Raw genomic sequence first — 19,701 nt, forward strand, 5'->3', positions numbered from 1 at the left:
AGAACAGGACTAAATGCAGGCTCATAAAACAATCTGCCCTATGTTAATATAAAAAAGCAGGTTCTAATGACTAAATTAGACAAATCCAGTTTTACTAGCACAAGTTTTCTCTCTCTCCAGATGTGAGCAGCTGTTTCCCCAACTCCCTTTTATTTTTAAGAGCTGGCAGCCATACAGCTGTGTCACATGCAGACCCCTGTGAGCTTGGGAGGCCAGGGAACAGCCTGATCTCCAGCCAGATGAGAATAAAATTAAACTTTAAACATCAGCTCAGATCCATGTTTTTTCTATAATAAACTTTAAACAACTCCTCTACAACCCCAAATCTCTCAGCCTCATTGACTTCCTGCCAACACAGGCCCTTGGGTTTTAAAAAGCAGCCACACCACAGGCTGACCTCTTGCAAACCTGCCAAGGCCCTGCTCAGCATCATTTTCCCAAATTCCAGTAGGCACAGGCAGGCCAACAGCCCCTTCCACAGCTCTGCCTGCTGTAAGCACAGCCTGGTAGTGTGGCTGCACAACAATCCCAAATGTTAATTCCCTTAAAAGCCTCTGACAGCTCTTAGCAAGTTCAAACTTGCATCACTAAGTCTGCCCATTTTCTTTCAGTACAGATTGAAAGTGGTTGCAATTAACTTTTATAATTCAGAAGCAGGAATTGGGTCCAAACCACTTGGCAGGAAAAAAAAAAATCTACATGAAAACCAAAAGCTGCTCTCAGTGAGTGTGGAGGAGCTCAGAACTTACATTACAGAGAGGAAACAGGGCAGAAAAGTGATGGCAATGCAAACTGCAGGTGGAAAACAGCACAGGAAACATTGAAATAGATGGAAAAATCCTCAGTGTCCAAGGCTGACAAAGAGTGCAAAAGTAAAAGGTCTGGGCAGTTTAGTGAGCAAAGACTGTGACTTGGGCAGAGAGAGAAGGGAGAACAGTAAAATAAGGGAACAAGGGAGAACAAGGGAGAAGCTGAGTAAAATAAGCAGATAATATTTAAATTGCTAGAGATGAGTCCATGGAACTTGCTTGGCTTTGTGGAACTGACACCAAACCACACCACACCAGCACCTCTGCAGTCTCCTGTGCAGACAAGCAGATGCAGCAAAGCTCAGTGCAGATCAGCACCATCTGATGCGAATTTCACCATCTGATGTACACAGGGGCTCCCCACAGTGACACCCTGTCCCCTGGGCCACTTCTACTGACCCCCAGCCTGCAGCAGCCTCCAGAAGAGCCACAGCTGCTGGGAAAGCCCAGCCCCAGGGCCTGCCCTTGGTGCATATCCACACCTGAACCTGCAGGAAAATCACTGACCCACTGTGGGAAATGGATTTATAGAGAATTCTCTAAGCCTGACAGGCGGCTCACACAGTGCATCTGTGTGCAAACCTTGAGATGAGAAATGCTGACTTAGAAGTGCCATGGAACAAGACAGATGTTGTTGAGAGAGAAATGGAACTAGAACCAAGTTTCAAATGATGGCCTTACAAATAAGACTGGATACTTTGGAGAAATAGAACTATGAAAGATGCATTGTAGTAAGACCCACAAGGAGTAATTTTGGATTATTTTCTTTAAAGCATTTACAGCATGGTGTGGCAAAAGCTGATAAGCCAAGAAACACTTACAGTGTATTGTAATTAGGAAATAGCTGGCTTCTGATTGTGGTGGTGTGAATTATAACATCTGTATTGTCTTACCCTTCACATGAGACTGAAAATGGAATAAAAGTTTTTAAAACACCTCTCAGTTACTCCATCTCTGGGCCAGAAAAAGACATAATCCAACAAGCCACCCCAAATTTCAGCCAGTTTACCACCAACTCAGGTGGAGCTGCCTATGGCAGCAAAGATGAACAATGTCACCAAAGGCTCTGTGCTACCTCTGCTGCCTTGAGCTGCAGTTTTGGGTTTATTCTCCTGCTGCAGTTGCAGCAGGCAGTGCTGGCCTTGCTGGCCAATGCTCACTAGATGGCAACCATCACCAAAGCACAGCCTGCAGACTCTGGACAGCTCTGCCCAGGCAGATCCTGGCAGGACAAGATCAGCACATCCTCAAGAATTCCAGGCTGCCAGAGCACACAGGGAAGGCACTCAGGGGTGCCAACATGCACCAAGGGTCTTGGTTTGACTGTGCAAGCTTCTCCAAACCACTGCTGCTAAATGGGCACCTGCTACAAGAAAATCAAAGGCTGGATGGAGGCTCACAAGGACACACATGGACAGTGCTGCAGCCTTGCTCTGAACAGTGTGAACCAAAGGAGGAGCCTCTGCAGACAGGGCACACAGCAGAACTGCCTCAGCCAAGATGCAGCAGTTTCAGAAGACAGATAACTTCCAAAAGCTGGATTTCCAAACCACAGCAACAGAGGTATGAGGATGAGAGGCAGACAGCACTACACCCATATCTGCCTTTCACACCTTCCACATACACAGAGACAATAAATACTTCCTGAGCACCATGAAGATTAATCTTCCAGATAGTTTGAATTGTATGATAAAGAAAGCAGAGCCTTGCATTCATTTCATGATTTATTGTCTGCCACCCTGCTTCTTTTATTTTGAGAACAGGCTGAAACTCACCATCTGCTGCCAATCATTTACTGCTTTCTTGCCCTGACATTGAACAAGACAGCTTTTCCCTTCATTTAAATGAAAGCACATGCCTGCTGGACAAAAAAAAAAAAAAAAAAGGCTGACCCAACATAAGAAACCTTTATTACAGAACCTGAGATCTAACAAGAGGCCATGGGCAGGAAGTTCCAGCTAAACTAAGTTCCTCAGTTTCAAAGTTGTAGGTTGGACTTGATGATATCAAAGGTCTTTCCCGACCTAGTTAATTCTGTGAAAGATAAATCTCACCTCTAAAGCCAGACTGCCTTCAGAAGCTCCAAGAAACCAACAATATTTCCCACTTGGAGAACTTGTATAGGACAAGGAATCAGTTGCCCCTGTATTTGAAGCATGGTCAGAGCTGCTGTATAATTCAGATTCGAACACCACCAAACTCAAGATCCAAGGCCTGGGTCATTCCATTAACTAAATTCCACAAGAACAGAAGGAGCTTCCCAGCAAGCCTGTGAGATGTCTCTGCCTCATTTTATAGATACTAACAAGGGCTTTGTTGGAAAATAAGAGTGGAGGTGCATAGGGAGTCAGAGGTGGTAAGATCAATCAGCAGACACCTATCCCACTACAGAATGAGTACAGGGACAGAAAACAACCACCAACTGTTCTTTCAGTTCTCTGGAAATTTGAAGGGAACAGAATAAAACATTAAGTGAGGAGAAAAGAATGTAAAATCTTTGTCTTTTGCAGTTCTGACAGGATGACATAGCACAAGAAGAAAGTTTATGAGAGGAATGTGTGGAAGGAAGCAGAGCTAATACAATCAACAGAATCAGTTTCTAGCAAAAATTAAATCCCACTGTAAGTTATCTTCTCTCCATACTTTCTCCTGTTTCCTGAAGCCATTCAGGTTCCTCCTTCACAGAAGTTATCTGATCCTGCTTTAAAATGGCCCAGTGATGAGGTTTGTATTGATCTCCCTGCAAGGCTATCCAAAAACCTAAAAGACTCAAAATTAGACTCTTCGTCCCAGCCCACAACGTCCAACCAAGCACAGCCCTAACTCTCTGTATGAATGTTGACAGAGTGACCAAATTATCCTTTGTCTCCTTAAGAAAAGAAAAAAAGGCCAGAAGTTTCTCTGCTCAATTTGGTAAAAAAGACACCTAATAAGACCTTTGAGACTTCACCTCAAACCTAAGGCTACCTAATTAGACAGAAGCCAAAAATCCCCCCTAAGTAGAAAAAGAAGAGAACAAAAGAAATAATTGCTTTTGTAGAGTGTTTTTAGCAAGAGCAAGAAACTCTTGCCCCTAGCTCACTTTTTCTCTGTGAGAGCTTGGTTATTTTACCTTTTATTAAAACTTTTCTGTTTCCAGCACTATGTCAGAAGCCATCCTGCTAATTTTATGCCATTCCAAGTAGCTGAGCCATCTCAAGTCTGATAGGTTCCTCTAAGAGCTCATAAGACCTAACTTGAAGAAAAAACCCAACTCTCCTCCTGGGGCTGATGGCATTTGCCCGCCAGGCACCCCAGGAGGTGTGCAGGGGTTCAGGGCACCCAGTACCTTGTGCCAGCAACTGCCCCATCGTTCTTGCCCAGGGGCTCATCCAGCTCCACTCCACACCACTCTCCTTTGGCAAAGTCCGTCTCTCCCACGTAGCGCACCACTCCCGTCTTCGTGCCACCGACCTGCAGAGAGAGGTGTTCAGACAGAAGGGTTTAGAGAAGATGTTTAGAGATAAGAGGTTTAGATAAGAGGATTAGAGATGGCAGCACTTGTAGCATCCCACGAACTGTCCCCCCTTGGTCAATCCCCAAGCCCTCAGCCCTGGAAACATGAACTACTCACCACAGAGTCATCCCTCCCAAAGGGAAAAACAGTCTCCCCATGGACTTGGTGTCACAACTTCTTCTGGTTTCTCCTTCCCCTGTCACTGGCTTGGTACCCCTGGTGGCCACCCCCCTTCCCCTGGAGACCAGGCCCCTCTGCCCCCCCATCCCTTCCCCTTTATAAGCTGCCTGCTCCACGTGGGTTTTCTCTTTTCCCCCGGTTTGTCCTTTGGTGACAGCGTTACTCTGCTGCAATAAACCCTTGCAAAAGAGCCTTTCCTGCCTCTATCACTGAGCCAGCTGTGGTGAGCGTTGAGTGGAGGTTTGACTGCATTGCCTGAATGTTAACTCAACCTGCCTTTCAGCAGGAGAAGCTTGCTGGGGACAAGGGACAGGCAGCAGCACCGACCACTGTAACACCACATTTTTAATTTTTTAATTGGCGCCCAACGTGGGGCGCACAACTCCTGTCTGTGCCATCGACCTGCCAGAGAGAGAATGCTCAGAGACAAGAGGTTTAGAGAAGAGGATTAGAGATGGCAGCACTGTGTAGTAACAGGCCCCTGGCCAGGTAATAATTATTATAGACTCTATAATTCACAGAAGGCTGATCAATCTCTGTTTTTATTAAGAAACCCATTGTTTTTATAGACAGTTATGATACAACTGGGCTTGATTGGTCCTTTAATTAAAACACTATCACTAATTAAGAAACCACCTTTTGGTAAACAAATCTCTATAACACATTCCATGTGTTCACAACAACAGGTGCAGCAAGTTAAGAATTGTTTCTCATTCTTTTCTCTGATCTTTTCGCAGCCTTTTTCCAGCATGATGACTGGGAAACGTGTTGGTCAGAGAGCTGCTGCCACACTTCCACTGACACAAGGGGACTGAAGCTGGGACAGGTATTTAAGAGGGAGACAGACATCTGTATTTTCTGTTTCAGATCTGATAAAATCAGCAGATAGTTCTCACACTGAGTTCTATCTAACTGTTATAAAAGCAATAACATCTTATATTTTACCAAACATAAAATGTCATTGCTTTTGTAGTTGTTTTGGGAAAAACAACAACAACCAAGCCTAAAGCAGCTAAGAAGAGCTCTTTCTGGAAGTTACAAAAAATGGAAACAATATTGAATAGTTCTCACACCAAGTTCTCCCAGCACTTAAGGTGTCTTTCCAATAACTGCAAAGTGATTTTGGGACTGCCTGCCTACAAGATATTAGAGTAAATATAATTAAAATATATTTCAAGGTGTCAACTAATTGCACCAAGTTGCTTGTGAGGCCACAAAGGAGTTTAAGCCCTGCAGGCACAGCTCATACCTGCCCTGCCTGAAGAACCATGACCTGCACTGACAGGTTTTCCAATAGTTCTGGACAATACTGGGACATGACAGCAAGAGCACAGCTGAGCCAGGAAAGCATTCCCTGCTCCTCAGCTTGCTCCCAGGATGTAGAAACTGCTCAAAATAGAGGTGTTCCACTTTTATCTTCACTTCCTACAGCAACAGTGCTGACAAACTGCATGGGAGTGGGGCTCAGCTCGCTGCCAGGCATCCTCCAGCACAGCTTTCTTCCCCCTCCATGCAGAAATAAGAATAAATAACACCTTTTTCTCCTGAATTTACACTTTAAGTTCTTAAAGTTTGCAGCTTACTGAGGAGACTCGAGGAGGGCAAGTCAGGGAGCTGTGTTTTGATCATTGCTCTGAGAGTGTGTGGCACTGAGCAGCAGCTGCCTCTGCTCCAAACACTCCCACTTGGACACTTGGGCTGAGAAAAGGAAGATAGAAAAGGAGGAGGGTGGTTCTAAAGGTTCATACTTCGAGTAAATTAGCATATGATCTAAACCTTTCTAGCCCATCTCTGCTAATGCCTAAATTCAAGGAAGAAAGCTTAAAAATAAATTTAAAATTAAATTTGCAGATTCATCCTGAATGACTTGCAATTAGTCATTTTCTTAATATTAAAATGATCATTAAAAGGCATCAACACATTATTATTTTCCTACAGAAAACAGAGCCAGAAAACTCTGGGTTTGTGTATTTTAGAGTAGCAATGTTAGATTTACCAATTCTAAATCCCAAAAAAATTGCTTATGTAAAGGAAAAAGAAGAGTTTTCCTAGACTAAAAATAACTGCACCTCTATGGACTAAACAGCACAGCTCTGAAGTCTGGGTCCAACCTCAAGTCCTGGGAGGCTGCAGCACACAGCTTGAGTTAGTGCATCCCTTCCCCAGTGAAACATCCCCAGTAGCTTCAAGGGACAGTCTAGGGCTTGACCTTCACAACAAAATGAAGCCAAGGATATTCAGAGGATATTCAGCAGGTCTGTGTGTACTGGTGAGTCAGAGCAGCACCATGGAGTCATGGAAGGATATCCACACACCTTCCCTGCTAATTGTAGTATCATTGACATCACATTTTACTGTTCTTATCCCATCAAATGGACCAAAATGGGATGCAGATCAGTATCCCAGGGCTGAAAAGACAATGATGCTAATCCTTCCTGACACTGCCTTCAACAGAGCTAAATAATCATTTAAACTATTTACCAGATGAGCAGCAGGACAGATCTCAGTGTGGCTGCTGAGAGTGACACCCCTCCAGCCTGTGTCTGCTCTCTGCTCATCCCACAGCACTTTCCTGCTCTAAACAAGAACCTCTCAGAAGCTGCCCTCACCCTATGGCCTCTGGGGATTGCTCTGATTGCAATACTGCACAGGAAGAAGAGAAAAATAAAATTCTCTGTGCCTTTCAGGCCATCAGGGACTGTCCCCAGCCATGTCACACACATTCAGGGGTCAGCAATGGCTGAGGCACCCGCTTGATCATATTCCCATGAAGAAATCCAGAGATAACACCGTCCTTTCTGTTTAACATCCTAATTTACCCATTTAAATTGATTTTCAAAGCATTTCCACAAGACAGGGCTGCTGAGCAGAGGGTGAGGTAGGAACACAAAGTGCCCAGCACAGGGACAAACCTCTGCAGAGCTCCTGTGTCCTGTCTGGGGACAGGCTCAGCAGAGCCCTGAGGCTCCTGCTGCTCTCCTCTGGGAAGAACAAGGAAGGGGTGGGGGAAAAGAGCCCCTTCACTTGCTTCACACTCTGAGGACCTGCAAGTACTTTCTGTGTGCAGCACATCAGCTTATTCCACTCTGCTACTGGGTGATGCCAACAAGAACTTGGTAAGCACCTTATACTGGACAAATGAGGCTTGCTCTGGTTAGAGCTGAGCCTGCAGGCTCTACCTGGCCTCTAAACTGGAGCAACCATCCTTTCCTTTGGGATGAATGGCTGGGTTTATTTCCTCCCCCCCATACTCATCCACCCACTCAAGGATCCTATTTCCACCCAAGCTGAGAGAGGCAGGAGCTGTGATTTCCCATCATACACAGTTTAGCTCTTCTAGCATTGAAAATCACTGTACAATAATACTTGATTTACAGAGGGTGCTTTTGGCAAAGGCACAGCTACTACAGATCACCTGAAATAATGCAAGGGGGTAAAAGTGGCCATCACATACTTGGGGCTGTGTCCCAGCCACAGCCAGGGCCAGCATTCAGCAGCTGGTGAAAGGTGGAGAACTGGCTTGTGGTCAGGTTTATCTGTAAATACAACTTTACATCCATCTGCAATCTGGCTATCAGCAGCTTTATCTGATTGAATAAATACCATGTCATCTGAGAATGCCAGAGCTGGCTTTTAAGGTAAGGGGAGAAACAGACAGCCAGGAATTACAGGCCAGCCCTCCCTATGTGATGCTACAGGAATTTTTATAGTTTCTTTTCATCCAACCACTGATCTTTGTGCCTACCCATCCCCACAGCACAAGTCAGCATTGCACAGCAATGAGTCTGACAGCAGTGCTGATGCAAGACATTTCTGTGCATTTATCTGTCAGGCACCAGGGAGAAAATAATATCCTAGGGAGGTGGTGTAAGAGGAAAGCCTGGAATTACAGCATCTCCTCCTGGGGCTGGCTCCAATGCCAAGTCTGCCCCTGTTATTAACACAGTTTGTTCCACCACACTCCACTCACAGCTCCCATTTAACTACAGATACTGCACAAGCAGACAAGGGCCAGGCAGTGGCTCAGCCCAAATGAATGGTTAGGAGGCTGTGCACAAAGAGCCTCTAAGGGTTAATGTGGCAGCAGGGCAGGGCAGTTGCCTTGGGCTATTTATTTCCCTCTTTGTTTCACTGCATAGAAACAGGATGGTTTAGGTTAGAAAGGACCTTAAAGTTCATCTTGTTCTACCCCTGCCATGGGCAGGGACACCTTCCACTGTCCCAGGTTGCTCCAAGCCCTGTCCAGCCTGGCCCTGAACATTTCCAGGGATGGGGCAACCACAGCTTCCCTGGACAGCCTGGGCCAGGGTCTCACCACCCGCACCAGGAAGAATATTTCCTAATATCAAAGCCAACCCTACTCTGTCTGAAGCCATTCCCCCTTATCCTGACACTACACACTCCTGTAAAAAGCCTCTTTCCAGCAACAATCCCATACAGTGAGCAAAGAGCCCTGAACAGGAGCCCCAGATGTTTTCTTATCTCCTGAATCCTGCACACAGCTGGAACACTGCCCTTCCCATTGCCTGTCACAAACTTCCACAGGGGCAGGGATCCATCATCCCACACTGCCATTCTGCTGCACTCCCTAGCCATGACACAGCAATGCTGGAGCTCTAAGCAGGCACTGGAACACTGAGAATCCTGCCTTGGTACAACTACAGAATGGGATCCTTCCTCCTTTTCTGCCTGGTTAGCAGTAAGGGAATATGCCTGGAGATTGGCTGAGAAAGGAGCATTGCTGCACCTGTAGGGCTTCACAAGCTGGGAGAGCTTAACCAGGAGAATAAAAAGCAGGAATCCTTCCTTCATGTAAAAAAAAAGTGTATTTTATGATTATCTTTTCACAAATATTAAAATGAATGTTATATGTGTTATGCTAGAAAGTGATGCTGTATTAATTTTCTTAAGTAGTGTGTTAAATACAGTTTTAGGTTATAACATGAGGTTAAAATAGAAACTATGCTATGTAAGATACTTTTTTAAACAGAAGACTTGCACCGAGGTAGCAGCCACAGGACACCTGAATCTTTCAGAGAAAGAGAATTTATTGCTCCCTTATTGAGTTCTTCCTGCCTTGCTCGGCCATGAAGACTCTGTCAGGATTCAGAGGAAGAAGCTGACACTGACCAGACAGAATCCTGTGTTTGAATGGAATTTATGCATCATGTATGAGATGTATGAATATGCAACAGGCTGTTGATTTTAAGGGTTAATCCTCTGTTAACGTGGGTCCTTTTTCGGGCTATTTTGCCCAGAAATAAGTACCCAGACTGTCCATAACTCTTTATTTTTATTGTCTCATATTGTCCTAATCCTAATTAAGAAAATTTTTATTACTCTAATTATATTACTATTTTTATAGCCATTTTATTACTATTAAACTTCTAAAATTTTAAAACCAAGAGACTGGTGTTTTTCACACTTCATGCCACCTTGCACGCCTTTCCAGCAGCAAGGCTTCAGTCTCAGGCACTGAAACAACTCAGGGATTTTGGCAGCAGAGCAGTGAGCTGTCTCTGCCCAAGGAGAAGGGCTTAGGCTTCAATTCTCCTGCCCAGGGAGCTTCTCAGGAAATTATTTCTCGCTCAGGAGGTTCTATTTCTCACTCAGGAGGTTCAATGCTTTCTGCAGCCCCAGGCTGGCTGAGCAGGGCTGTGGCAGGGACAGGTGGGGGGGCGAACACTGAAGAAAGAACCTGATTTGTTTATTCATGAGTGCTTCCCATCATTTGCCAGCAGCTTCACCACACTGCAGGCAAAAGCAGTTTGCAGCAGACAGACAAGATGATTAAAACCCCACGCTCAGGGGAAGGCCAGGATCCATTTCAGCAGCCCAGGCTCCACACAGCCCTGTCCAGGCTCAGCTGCCTCACTGACTCTCCCTGTAAATGTTGCTGTCCCAGCATTTGCACTGCCTTTGAAGCCCTGCAAGTTCCAGCAAAATCACAAACCTGGCATCCATCCAGAAGGTATCTGGGCAATACCCCTCAGCAACTGAACCAGCCACTGGCCCTTAAACAGCCTTACTTATCACTCCATTTCAATGCTGAACTGCACAATTCCAGTTAGGAAGTACAAGCATGGCTGAAGGGCAGAATACCTATTCTAAGAAGAATCTTTTAATTTAAATTATTTTTTATTTAGGCTGACATATAATAAAACCACCTACTTCCCCCACTCCTTCAGAGTAATCTAAAGGGGAATGATTTCAGCTGCTAAGAAAGCCTCTACACAAAGAATGCAAAATACATTTTCTTAGGCAAAAAACCAAGCAGAAATTCCTCCCAGGCAGAAAATGCTCCACTGCTCTGTTTCCAGCCCTTCTTTCCCTGCAGAAAGGCAATAAGCCAACCTCACATTAACAGAACTTCAGCAATTATCCCACTTCAGGAAGCTCAGCTGTCACTAAAGCAAAGGTTAATTGTCCCACATTTATTTGCCAGACTTCAAGAGATGAGTTCTATAACATTAGGGTGGATTTTTCATCTCTTTAATGCAATTTTTACATCTCTGGGAAAAAGTCTGAGTGCCAAAGGCAAATATTATCTAACTCTTCTAATGGAAAGCTTCTAATGGAAAGCTGAAAGTCACTGCTGGAGAGTCAGAGAGGGTCTTGGAACAAAGTAACTGAAAAGCAAAAATGTCTTCAAGCTATAATGGACTGTAATGAAGTTGAAGAAAGGCACCATCAGGAAATAGCCTGACTGCAGAGAGCCAGGTGTCCATCTGGCTGACCTGGAAGGGTCCCCTGCAACCTTGTGCTCCATCACAAGCACTCACTGAAAACACATTTTCCCTCATTTGAAAAGCCTTTGGTGGATCCCATACATCTAAAAGCCACTCTCAGATAAAAATACACTCTTTCAGAAAAGGAAACACTAGGAGTAATAAAGACAGCTAAAACTGTACCCATCCATAGAGGATGAGCAAAGATTGGCTCAAGGAATTTGAGGCAAGTCAGGTTAATTCAGAATTATTGTTTATGTATTCCAATACTCAACATGATTAACTGACTCCTCCCATAAGTAAAATAAAAGCTGCCAAGCCAAGCAGATGTGAATGAACCATAATAGCAAATTATTTCTTCCTGTTATTATCTGTTCTTTTCCTGGATCTTTATGACTGTGTACAAACAATTCCTCATGTTTCTGCATGCTGAGCATTCCTGCTAGAACCAGAGACAGACTAAGCTTATTCCAGGCTCACTCTTTTGTAGCTATTTATTACACTAACAAGTCACAGCACAAACTTTATCTAGTAACATCTGAGGGGGATAAATTAGCAGGCAGGGAGGGCAGGCTTTTAAGGACGCACCCTCATTTTAAAAAAATTGAAAACCCAGACCATTCCCAAAATACAACTCAACAGAAGCCCAGGGGAGAGATACTCCCAGGTTGTATCCTGTGGCTATGCCAAAATTCACTCTGGGTGGGCCCCACTGAGGTGAGCAGTGTTCAGGGAACAGGTCTGGTCTCAGAGAACTTATGGTCAGGAGAAGAAAGGGGTAAAACAAGTCTGGAGAACATCATTCCATTGCTTGCATGCTTCAGAAAGAACAGAGCCAGGTCTACTGTAGATTTTATAGTTTGCAGTGTGCCTTCTATGGCTGCTGCTTGTAAAATCATAAGTTCTCACCTGAACACTCTCCCCACAAGGTAAAGGAGAAAATGGGAGCAAAAAAACTCATTAAAAGAGGGCAGATCCTCAGGTTCACTTTCCCCCATGTGTGGCTGCTGCACCACACCCAACCTAAATTTCCCACCTAAGTCATACACCTACACTACTCTCTACAATCTACCTCGCACCCTAGTGGATTCTAGCATATTCTGGAATTTAGGGAACTTTCTTCATGAATGAGGGTCAAAGTCTGTCACAGACACATTTTATGAAAAATCCTTTTGTTAGGATTTTTTCTCCTGAGAAGTTGAGAGGCCTCAGAAACAAAATATAAACATTGATTATGTGCTGCTGTGGAATACAACAAGTGGATCTGTGATTGGTCTCATGTGGTTGTTTCTAATTAATGGCCAATCACAGTCCAGCTGTGTCTCTCTCTGGTCAGTCACGGGATTTTGTTATCATTCCTTTCTATTCTGCTCAAGCCTTCTGATGAAATCCTTTCTTCTATTCTTTTAGTATAGTTTTAATATAATATATATATATATATAATAAAATAATAAATCAGCCTTCTGAAACATGGAGTCAGATCCTCATCTCTTCCCTCTTCCTGGTGCCCCTGTGAACACTGCCACAAAGTCAGTGCTCCCCTGGGGGTCAGAGCACCCTAGAGCAGGCAGGGAAACATACCCAGTGCCCTGGGTTTCCACAATTGGTCAAAAAACTTTTAAAGTGAGTAGTAAAATTGAGGGCTGCTGTAAAATTCTTGGTGAGCTGGTGCCCTGTGTTTCCCCACCGATACCCCCCAGCCAACTCACTAGCACACGATCCCCGAGGCGCAGATCCTTCTCCCCCTTTTTCACCGAGCCGCTGTCCGACAGGTTGGACCCGGACTCGTTGCCCGTTTTCATGGCGCTGTTGAGGACGCTCTCCCTCAGCGGGATCACGCGTGTGGACAGGGGCGGCGTGGCCGTCCCCGAGTGCAGGGACAAGTTCTGAGCCGTCAGGGAGTCCACGGAGGGCGCGTCGCTGCCCGCGCCCTCGGCCACCGGCTGCCGCGTCAGCTTGGACGGTCGCGTGAAGATGCCCTGCAGCGGCTGGCACTCGAAGTAGCGCACTCCTCCCACGGAGCCGTCATTCTTACCCACAGGGTCATCCAGAACAACCCCTGCCCACTGGCCCGGAGCAAACTGCGTTTCCCCGAGGTACTGGATCACTCCTGGCTTCACTCCGTTCACCCAGACGCGTTCGCCCACCACGAAGTCTCCCAGGAAATCATCGCCCACCTCGGCAACCTTCGAAGCCGACTTCTCGGTGCTGGCGGTGGATGTGGTGCCCTGCTTGTGTAAAGGGGAGCCTGTGGATCAAGGAAAAGAGGTTTTGGTACAAGGAGAAGTCCTAGAAGGAAGCCAAAACACCAGGAAAAGGCATTTACGGAAAGAAAACATCTGTTACAACAACTTAGATTGTAGGTGTACGCCCTGTGAGGATTAAACCTGAGTGATGCCATTACTTACACACCTTCTTCAGTGTAAATCTGCACAGATATTCCATCTGCTGCCCAGTTTCTGCAGGTCTCACACAGAACACAAAGAAATGACCCCATGTCTTCATCCCCTTTACAGTACCTCAGCCCCCTCACAGCCCCAGGGTGTGGATAAGCTCAGAAGCACAGGAGTGGTGGTACGTGCTTAAGGACCAAAGGGAGCCCAATGAACTGCTGCTTTGCAGGAAGAAGCCAAGGTCATCCTTTTACCCCAAAAAATAAATCAAAATATATATATTTTAAAAAAAAAGTGTGAGGCACTGATGTTTCAGTACTTGGCACTATGAGAACCTCATAGTGTGTCCCACTAACTGCTCCTGTGGGACCACAGAGTGGCCTCCACAAATTCCCCATTTTTCCCAGCTCCTGCTGTGCCCTTTGCTGGAGCAAATGCAGCAGCAAGCAGACACCTGGGGTGTGTTCAATATAAACAGCATCTCTCTAAACAGGAAGCATCTATAAACCTTCATGCACAGCCCTGCAGGGTCACACAATGTGCATGAAACTCAATAAACTGGCAATAATGAGTGCCCTTTTTCCAGCACCAGCCTTCCAGCAATTCTCTGCTGCCTGGGGAAGGAGAAGTGCAGGTGATGCTGGTATGCAGTGTTCTGCTCACACTCTCCAGCAGAATCTTGACAAGCCAAACTCTCATAATACAAAAGGGGACCCTTAAATACATGGCAGGTTCCTGAATGGGAACAGAGTCAACCCAAGCAAATGAGACAGCAGTGACCCAACTCTTGCTGACCCCATTGTCAAACCCTCCTATCACAAACTTTGGGCTTTCAGCCTGGGCCCCAGGCAACAAATGACAAGGACATGAGAACTTCATTAAAACTCTCTGAGGGTTAAAGGGGGAGTGTGAGTAAAGCCCTAGAAGAAACCACAACAGAAAGTGAGGAAATAAACTTGTAAAATAAGATCCAGTAAGTCACATACCTCTTCAGCCATCCTCAGCTCCCAACAGCCCTGAGGTGCCAGGTGTGGTTCTCCCACACAGCTGGCGTGGGGAGTGTTTGCAGGAGGCTTGGTCCCACATATCCTGTGCTCAGTGAAACCTCCCTGGACTCTTCAGCCCAACTTTCAACTGAAGTTTCTGGTTGCCACCAAACAGAAAACTCTAAAGCACAGCCAGGAGAAAATTTTTATTTGCTACCAGAGAAGGCTGGCAGAGGACACCCTGAGCAGCTGCAGAGACAAACCAAACTTGAGTGCTTATGTGTAATGAACTGTGAAACTTGTTCAGCCTCAGCCATCACTGTGGCTCAGTCCACAACACTTCTACAGCTCTTCCACAAGTAATGGGCCTGACAGATCAGGCTCAGCTCCTAGAAAGAATGAAAAACATAAAAGCTCTCAAAGCAAGATACTTGAAAGCTTTGCTAGAGGTCTAGGAAAGAGGAAAGAAAAGAGCACCAGGGCAATAGCATGAAGAACTTAGTTCCTGCTAAATCATGTGTGTTGTGAGGGATCAATTTTGACACTTGGGTTCTTATTGGACTCCAGAGTCAACACTTGACAAATTTCTATGGCCACCAGTCTGGGGGCCCTGGAAGCAGCACTTCTGCTTGGTCTGAACCTTGTCTGGACAAGAAGAGAGCAGCAGTTAAGGGGTGATTGTACAAACTCCTCTCACAAACAGAACTATCTCCAACAGCTCACTGGGCTGGGGCTGGAACAGCTCTTGAGAAGATCAGCCAAAAGGGACATAACACATGGGGAATGTTCAGGAAAATCCCATGATGGGCACAGGAAGGACAGTAAACAGTGACCCCAGCTGTGTGAATACTGTTCCCAGCTGAAAATGTTGGTGGCAAGAGAGACCATGGAGCTCCCAGCAGAGCTCCCAGGGAGAGCCTTCTCCTGGATTCTGGACCCTGCCTTGGAAGTTTCCTCAATCTCATGTGTTCATCAAGAAGTTTTGGGGGCTTTTGGGCAAGTTTCTGGCATTTAAGCTTGTGCCACTCTCAGTTTTGTAGGACAGTACACCAAGATGAGCTCCATCAGATGGACAGCATTACATCCAAGAACCAGTTTCACCTTAAAAAAAAATTAAACCCAAAGACTGTAAGGATGCTTAGAGCTTTTGATCTTTACAAAAGACTTTAATAAAAAGAAGTGTGAAGGAAATAGGGCTCCATCCATCTGAACTATAAAAACAATCATAGGCAGAAAATAAGGCCACTCTTGTCATTTCAAGGCTTAATAACACAAGACAGTAAAGCAGTCAGCTTAGCAAGTTACATTTTAAGAAGCTCTAAGTTAAATAACCAAAGCTGGCTACAGGGGTTTATCACCAGCAAGGTCTGTGATGGGTACAAGAATAAATTAAATTAGAAACGCAACTTACACCTCGGTTTTGTGCTTGGCAGAGCACCCTAACACACAAAGATTGTGCCACTGACATGTCTGTGCACACATACCCACCATGGCAAGGACAGCCAAACTCAACCTCCTGTACGGGGAACTATGAGCACATAAAATCTGTGGGGCTCTGCTACTCTACTGAGAGGAGATCAAAACTGTTTTTCTTGACTTACTGAGTATGAATTTCAGCACAGCTCTTGATTTCAGGTGTTAGTTAATGGTCAAGGTACAGGTCACATTTGACTCTCACAAGCACCTCTGCAATGTGGCTGGGATAAGCAAACCCTTCAGCTGCAAAGCTCAAGCAAAGAAAGGCAGGAAGGCTGCCCAAGGCTGAACAAACAATGCAGCAGGATTTAAAACTGCATTTAGACTCACTGTATTTCACTGCAAGAGCAAACACCTTCAAAACTGACTTGGATCAGCAAAAAAAATAAAGAACAGTTCATTGGATTCCTGGTGCAACACTGTCCTCCCCCAAAAGCCAAAATTTTAGTGGAACTTTACACACTCTTGTTCATTTTAGGTGCCTGTCTGATAAGCAGGTATGCTGAACTACAGTAATTACATCTCAAGGAAACAATCTCATCCCAGGCTCCTGAGCAGTGCAGGCAGAAACATCATTATTCTTGAGCATGAGGTGAATTATTCAAAAGCACAGGATGTAAATAAGGAACTGCCTGAAGGTTCACCTTGTTTATTATGGCCACAGTGTAGAAACTTGTGTTTTTCATGGCTTTCATTACCCACATATGAAATAACAACCACAGAGCAGCTAATAGGCTTTGGTGCAGGAGGTTTTCAGAGAAACCAAGAGCAACAATGATCAAGCTGAATTCTTTTCTCTTGGCTTTTACTAACCCACCAGCTAGATGGCAGGCAGCATCCCAAGTAGTCCAAGCAGACTAAGCTCTGATCCTCCTAGGTAGGTATCTGGTCACCAGCCTTTCAGAAGGCAAATGGAGCAATGAGTAACTTGACTTCAATCCCATGAGTACCTTAGGAAAGCCCAAAAGTGAGAGCAGCTGATGGCACTGCTCCCAGAGAGCTGACATTGGCACTGCCACTGTCCTGGTACCTCTTACAGCTGAAGGGAAAGCCACCCAAGAGGATTGCCATGAAAGAGTCCTGAGATTTTCCAGCCTAAAAAGGAGTTGGTCTATTGGTCTGTGTCACTTGGATTTGCTGTTCTGAAGAAGAAAAGCCTTCCTGTTCTAGGCAGACTCCCCAGAGAAATGCCAACAAGTTCCAAAAAATTCGCTAAGAAAAAAGTTCTAAGAAACAGCAAACCAAGGGTACAGATCTCAGGTATGAAATAGAGAAGAGTTGCACAAGAGAAACCCACCCAACAGAACAAACTGGGTTCTTTCTACTCCAGCCCTGGTAGTTCCTGCTGATGCCAACCAAGAAGCCACAGGAGCTCTCTGAAGGTCACTACTGGGCTCCAGCTCAGCAGCTCACCTGGAAGCCAGAGATGGGGAACGCTCTTCCTGCTCCAAGAGGATCTCCCTGTGCTGCTCTGTCCAGAGCAGACCTCACCTGCTAGCCAGGACCTCCCCAGCAGCAGCTGCCCTCCTCCTCTCACTGGGACCAGGCTCCAAGACACAACAAGCAGGATCTCCTCCACTCAGGCTTTCCAGCTTTACAGCCCCATTGTGTTCATTAGCTGGCTCATTCTTTTCAGATTAAGTGGGTTTCCTGTAGGTCACAGCTTCCAGGGCTGAGCAACAATATGTAAATCAGTCACACATAGCATCCACTGCATGCACACCTTATCCAGCTCCAAATCTCTGCTTTCCCTTTCGCATCAGCCACCACTGTGGCAAACCTGGTCCTTAGAGCTCTTCCTGCATCCCACCAGTTTTAGGGACCCACACTGACAGGGCACCAGTACTTCAGGAGCCAAATTCCCACCAGCCAAGAGCTGGAGAGGTTAAAAGTTTAACTCAAGTCTCAGCCTGTTCACAGGGCTCTTGTTACCGTGTCAATGAAAGCCATGTGTCCAAAATCCCTTGAAGCACAAGGGCTTCTGCAAAAAGGGCATGGATTCTTCCAGCTCTTGGAAACTGCTGTAGGAAGGAGTGAACAGAAGCTTTGTACAGTACAGAAGCAAGAACCCCCCCTCAGGAAAGCCCTGGAAACTGAAGTGGGAGGAAGAGAGCACAGGAGTAGCAGGAATCCTTTCCCTGCAGGATCCCTGACATCTCAGCCTCGTGCTGTGTTTCAGTCACATCCACTGAACCCATCCATCCCCTCACTCCCTGCACATCCTTTAACCTCCCACAGCACTCCAGTTGCTCATTTCTTCACACCAGGCAACTGAAACAAAGGGTAAAGGAAACTTGTATGTAAAGGGGAGGAGGGAGAGGAAGGGAAGAGCAGTTCAGTGTGAGAGGCAGTGCTCAGGGAGTGCTGCCCATGGATTTCCTACTCCCTGCAGAACCCTTTTGTGGCCTGGCTGCTCCCAAGACACATGCCAGGCACCACAACTGCCAAAGGGCTCAGAAATGCAACAGCCTGTTGTGTTGCCATGGGAATCAGGAGACAAGCAGTTAATTGATGAAATGGAGGCACACTAGATTTAAAAGAAAGAGGAAAGAAAAAACTGCAACAAAAAACCCCAAAAACTCAACCAAAAAACCCCACAAAACCACACGCTCAAAAAAAAACCCCAACAAAACAAAAAAAAAAAAAAAAAAAAAAAAAAAACCACAACAAAACAACAACAACAAAAAACTAAAACCACAACCAAGGAAAAGAAAGAAGAGAGATTCAGAGATTCCAGAGTAGTGTCTCATGTCAGGAAGGAGGGAGAAATAAGCACAAACATTATGTTCACAGAAGAACTTTACAGTGCTCCTAAAAGAGGTCTTTTTTTCTTTTGTATTTTAATTTTCAGAGGTTTTTACCTTCAAACATCACAAGACATGCAGCACAGAGTTGCCCACCCAATCCCAGCTATGTTCCCTCTCTATGGTAAATCAATAAACTTCTCATCCACCACCCAGCACCAAAAGTGCCCCAGCCTGGCAGAGCTGCCACTGGCACCAGACTGAAGACATTTCACCCTCCTGTCACTGTCCCCTGCTGTAGATGCCACTGACCTGGGATGGGGCAGCAAGTTGTGCAGTCTGTCAGCATCTCAAAGTGCAGCCTTGCAACCAGACTGGTCAAAAAAAAACCTTTTGGTACCAGCTCTGCTCCTCCCAGCCCGGGCAGGGCTTCAGGACGGTCCTGAGACCAGGGGACTGTAATGCCCATTTGAAGCCAAGATTTTGTCACTTGGAAAACCCTACTGCTGGCCACAGGGGTGCCAGCTCAAAGGAATAAGGGCTGGTTTTACTGCCACAGAGATTATTCAAGAGCCTTGGAGCACTGGAGCAGCCTGGCTCACTGCTCAGATGATGAGGTGGGGATGACACTCAGACACTGTCCCTGCTCAGAGCACCAAAGATCTGTGGTGGATGATAATACCCCATCCAACAGCCCACCACCTGTGGAAACCCAGAGCACACAGGGGATATTTTCCTGTCGGCTCTGGGGTGCCCTGACCCCCAGGGAGCACTGACTTTGACCCTCATTCATGGAAAAAATTTCCCAGACTTCAAAATAAAATAGAATCCACAAAAGTGTGAAATAGATTACAGAGAGCAGTGTAGGTGTATCAAGTGCTGAGAAATT

General features: G+C 45.7%; 1 protein-coding gene across 1 annotated transcript in view; it reads right to left on the reverse strand.

Moving 5' to 3' along the window:
• The window catches only part of CLIP2 (CAP-Gly domain containing linker protein 2), an 80,988-nt gene that overhangs the window by 29,899 nt on the left and 31,388 nt on the right, over positions 1-19,701 (reverse strand). Inside the window, exons 3-4 of the mRNA XM_059486823.1 lie at positions 12,923-13,461; positions 4,138-4,262 (exon numbers count right to left, since the gene is read on the reverse strand). Coding sequence (XP_059342806.1) covers positions 4,138-4,262; positions 12,923-13,461 — 664 coding nt within the window. The remainder of the gene's footprint in view (positions 1-4,137; positions 4,263-12,922; positions 13,462-19,701) is intronic.

The sequence above is a fragment of the Ammospiza nelsoni genome, chromosome 21 (genome assembly GCF_027579445.1).
Source record: "Ammospiza nelsoni isolate bAmmNel1 chromosome 21, bAmmNel1.pri, whole genome shotgun sequence".
In the NCBI taxonomy this organism is placed as follows: domain Eukaryota; kingdom Metazoa; phylum Chordata; class Aves; order Passeriformes; family Passerellidae; genus Ammospiza; species Ammospiza nelsoni.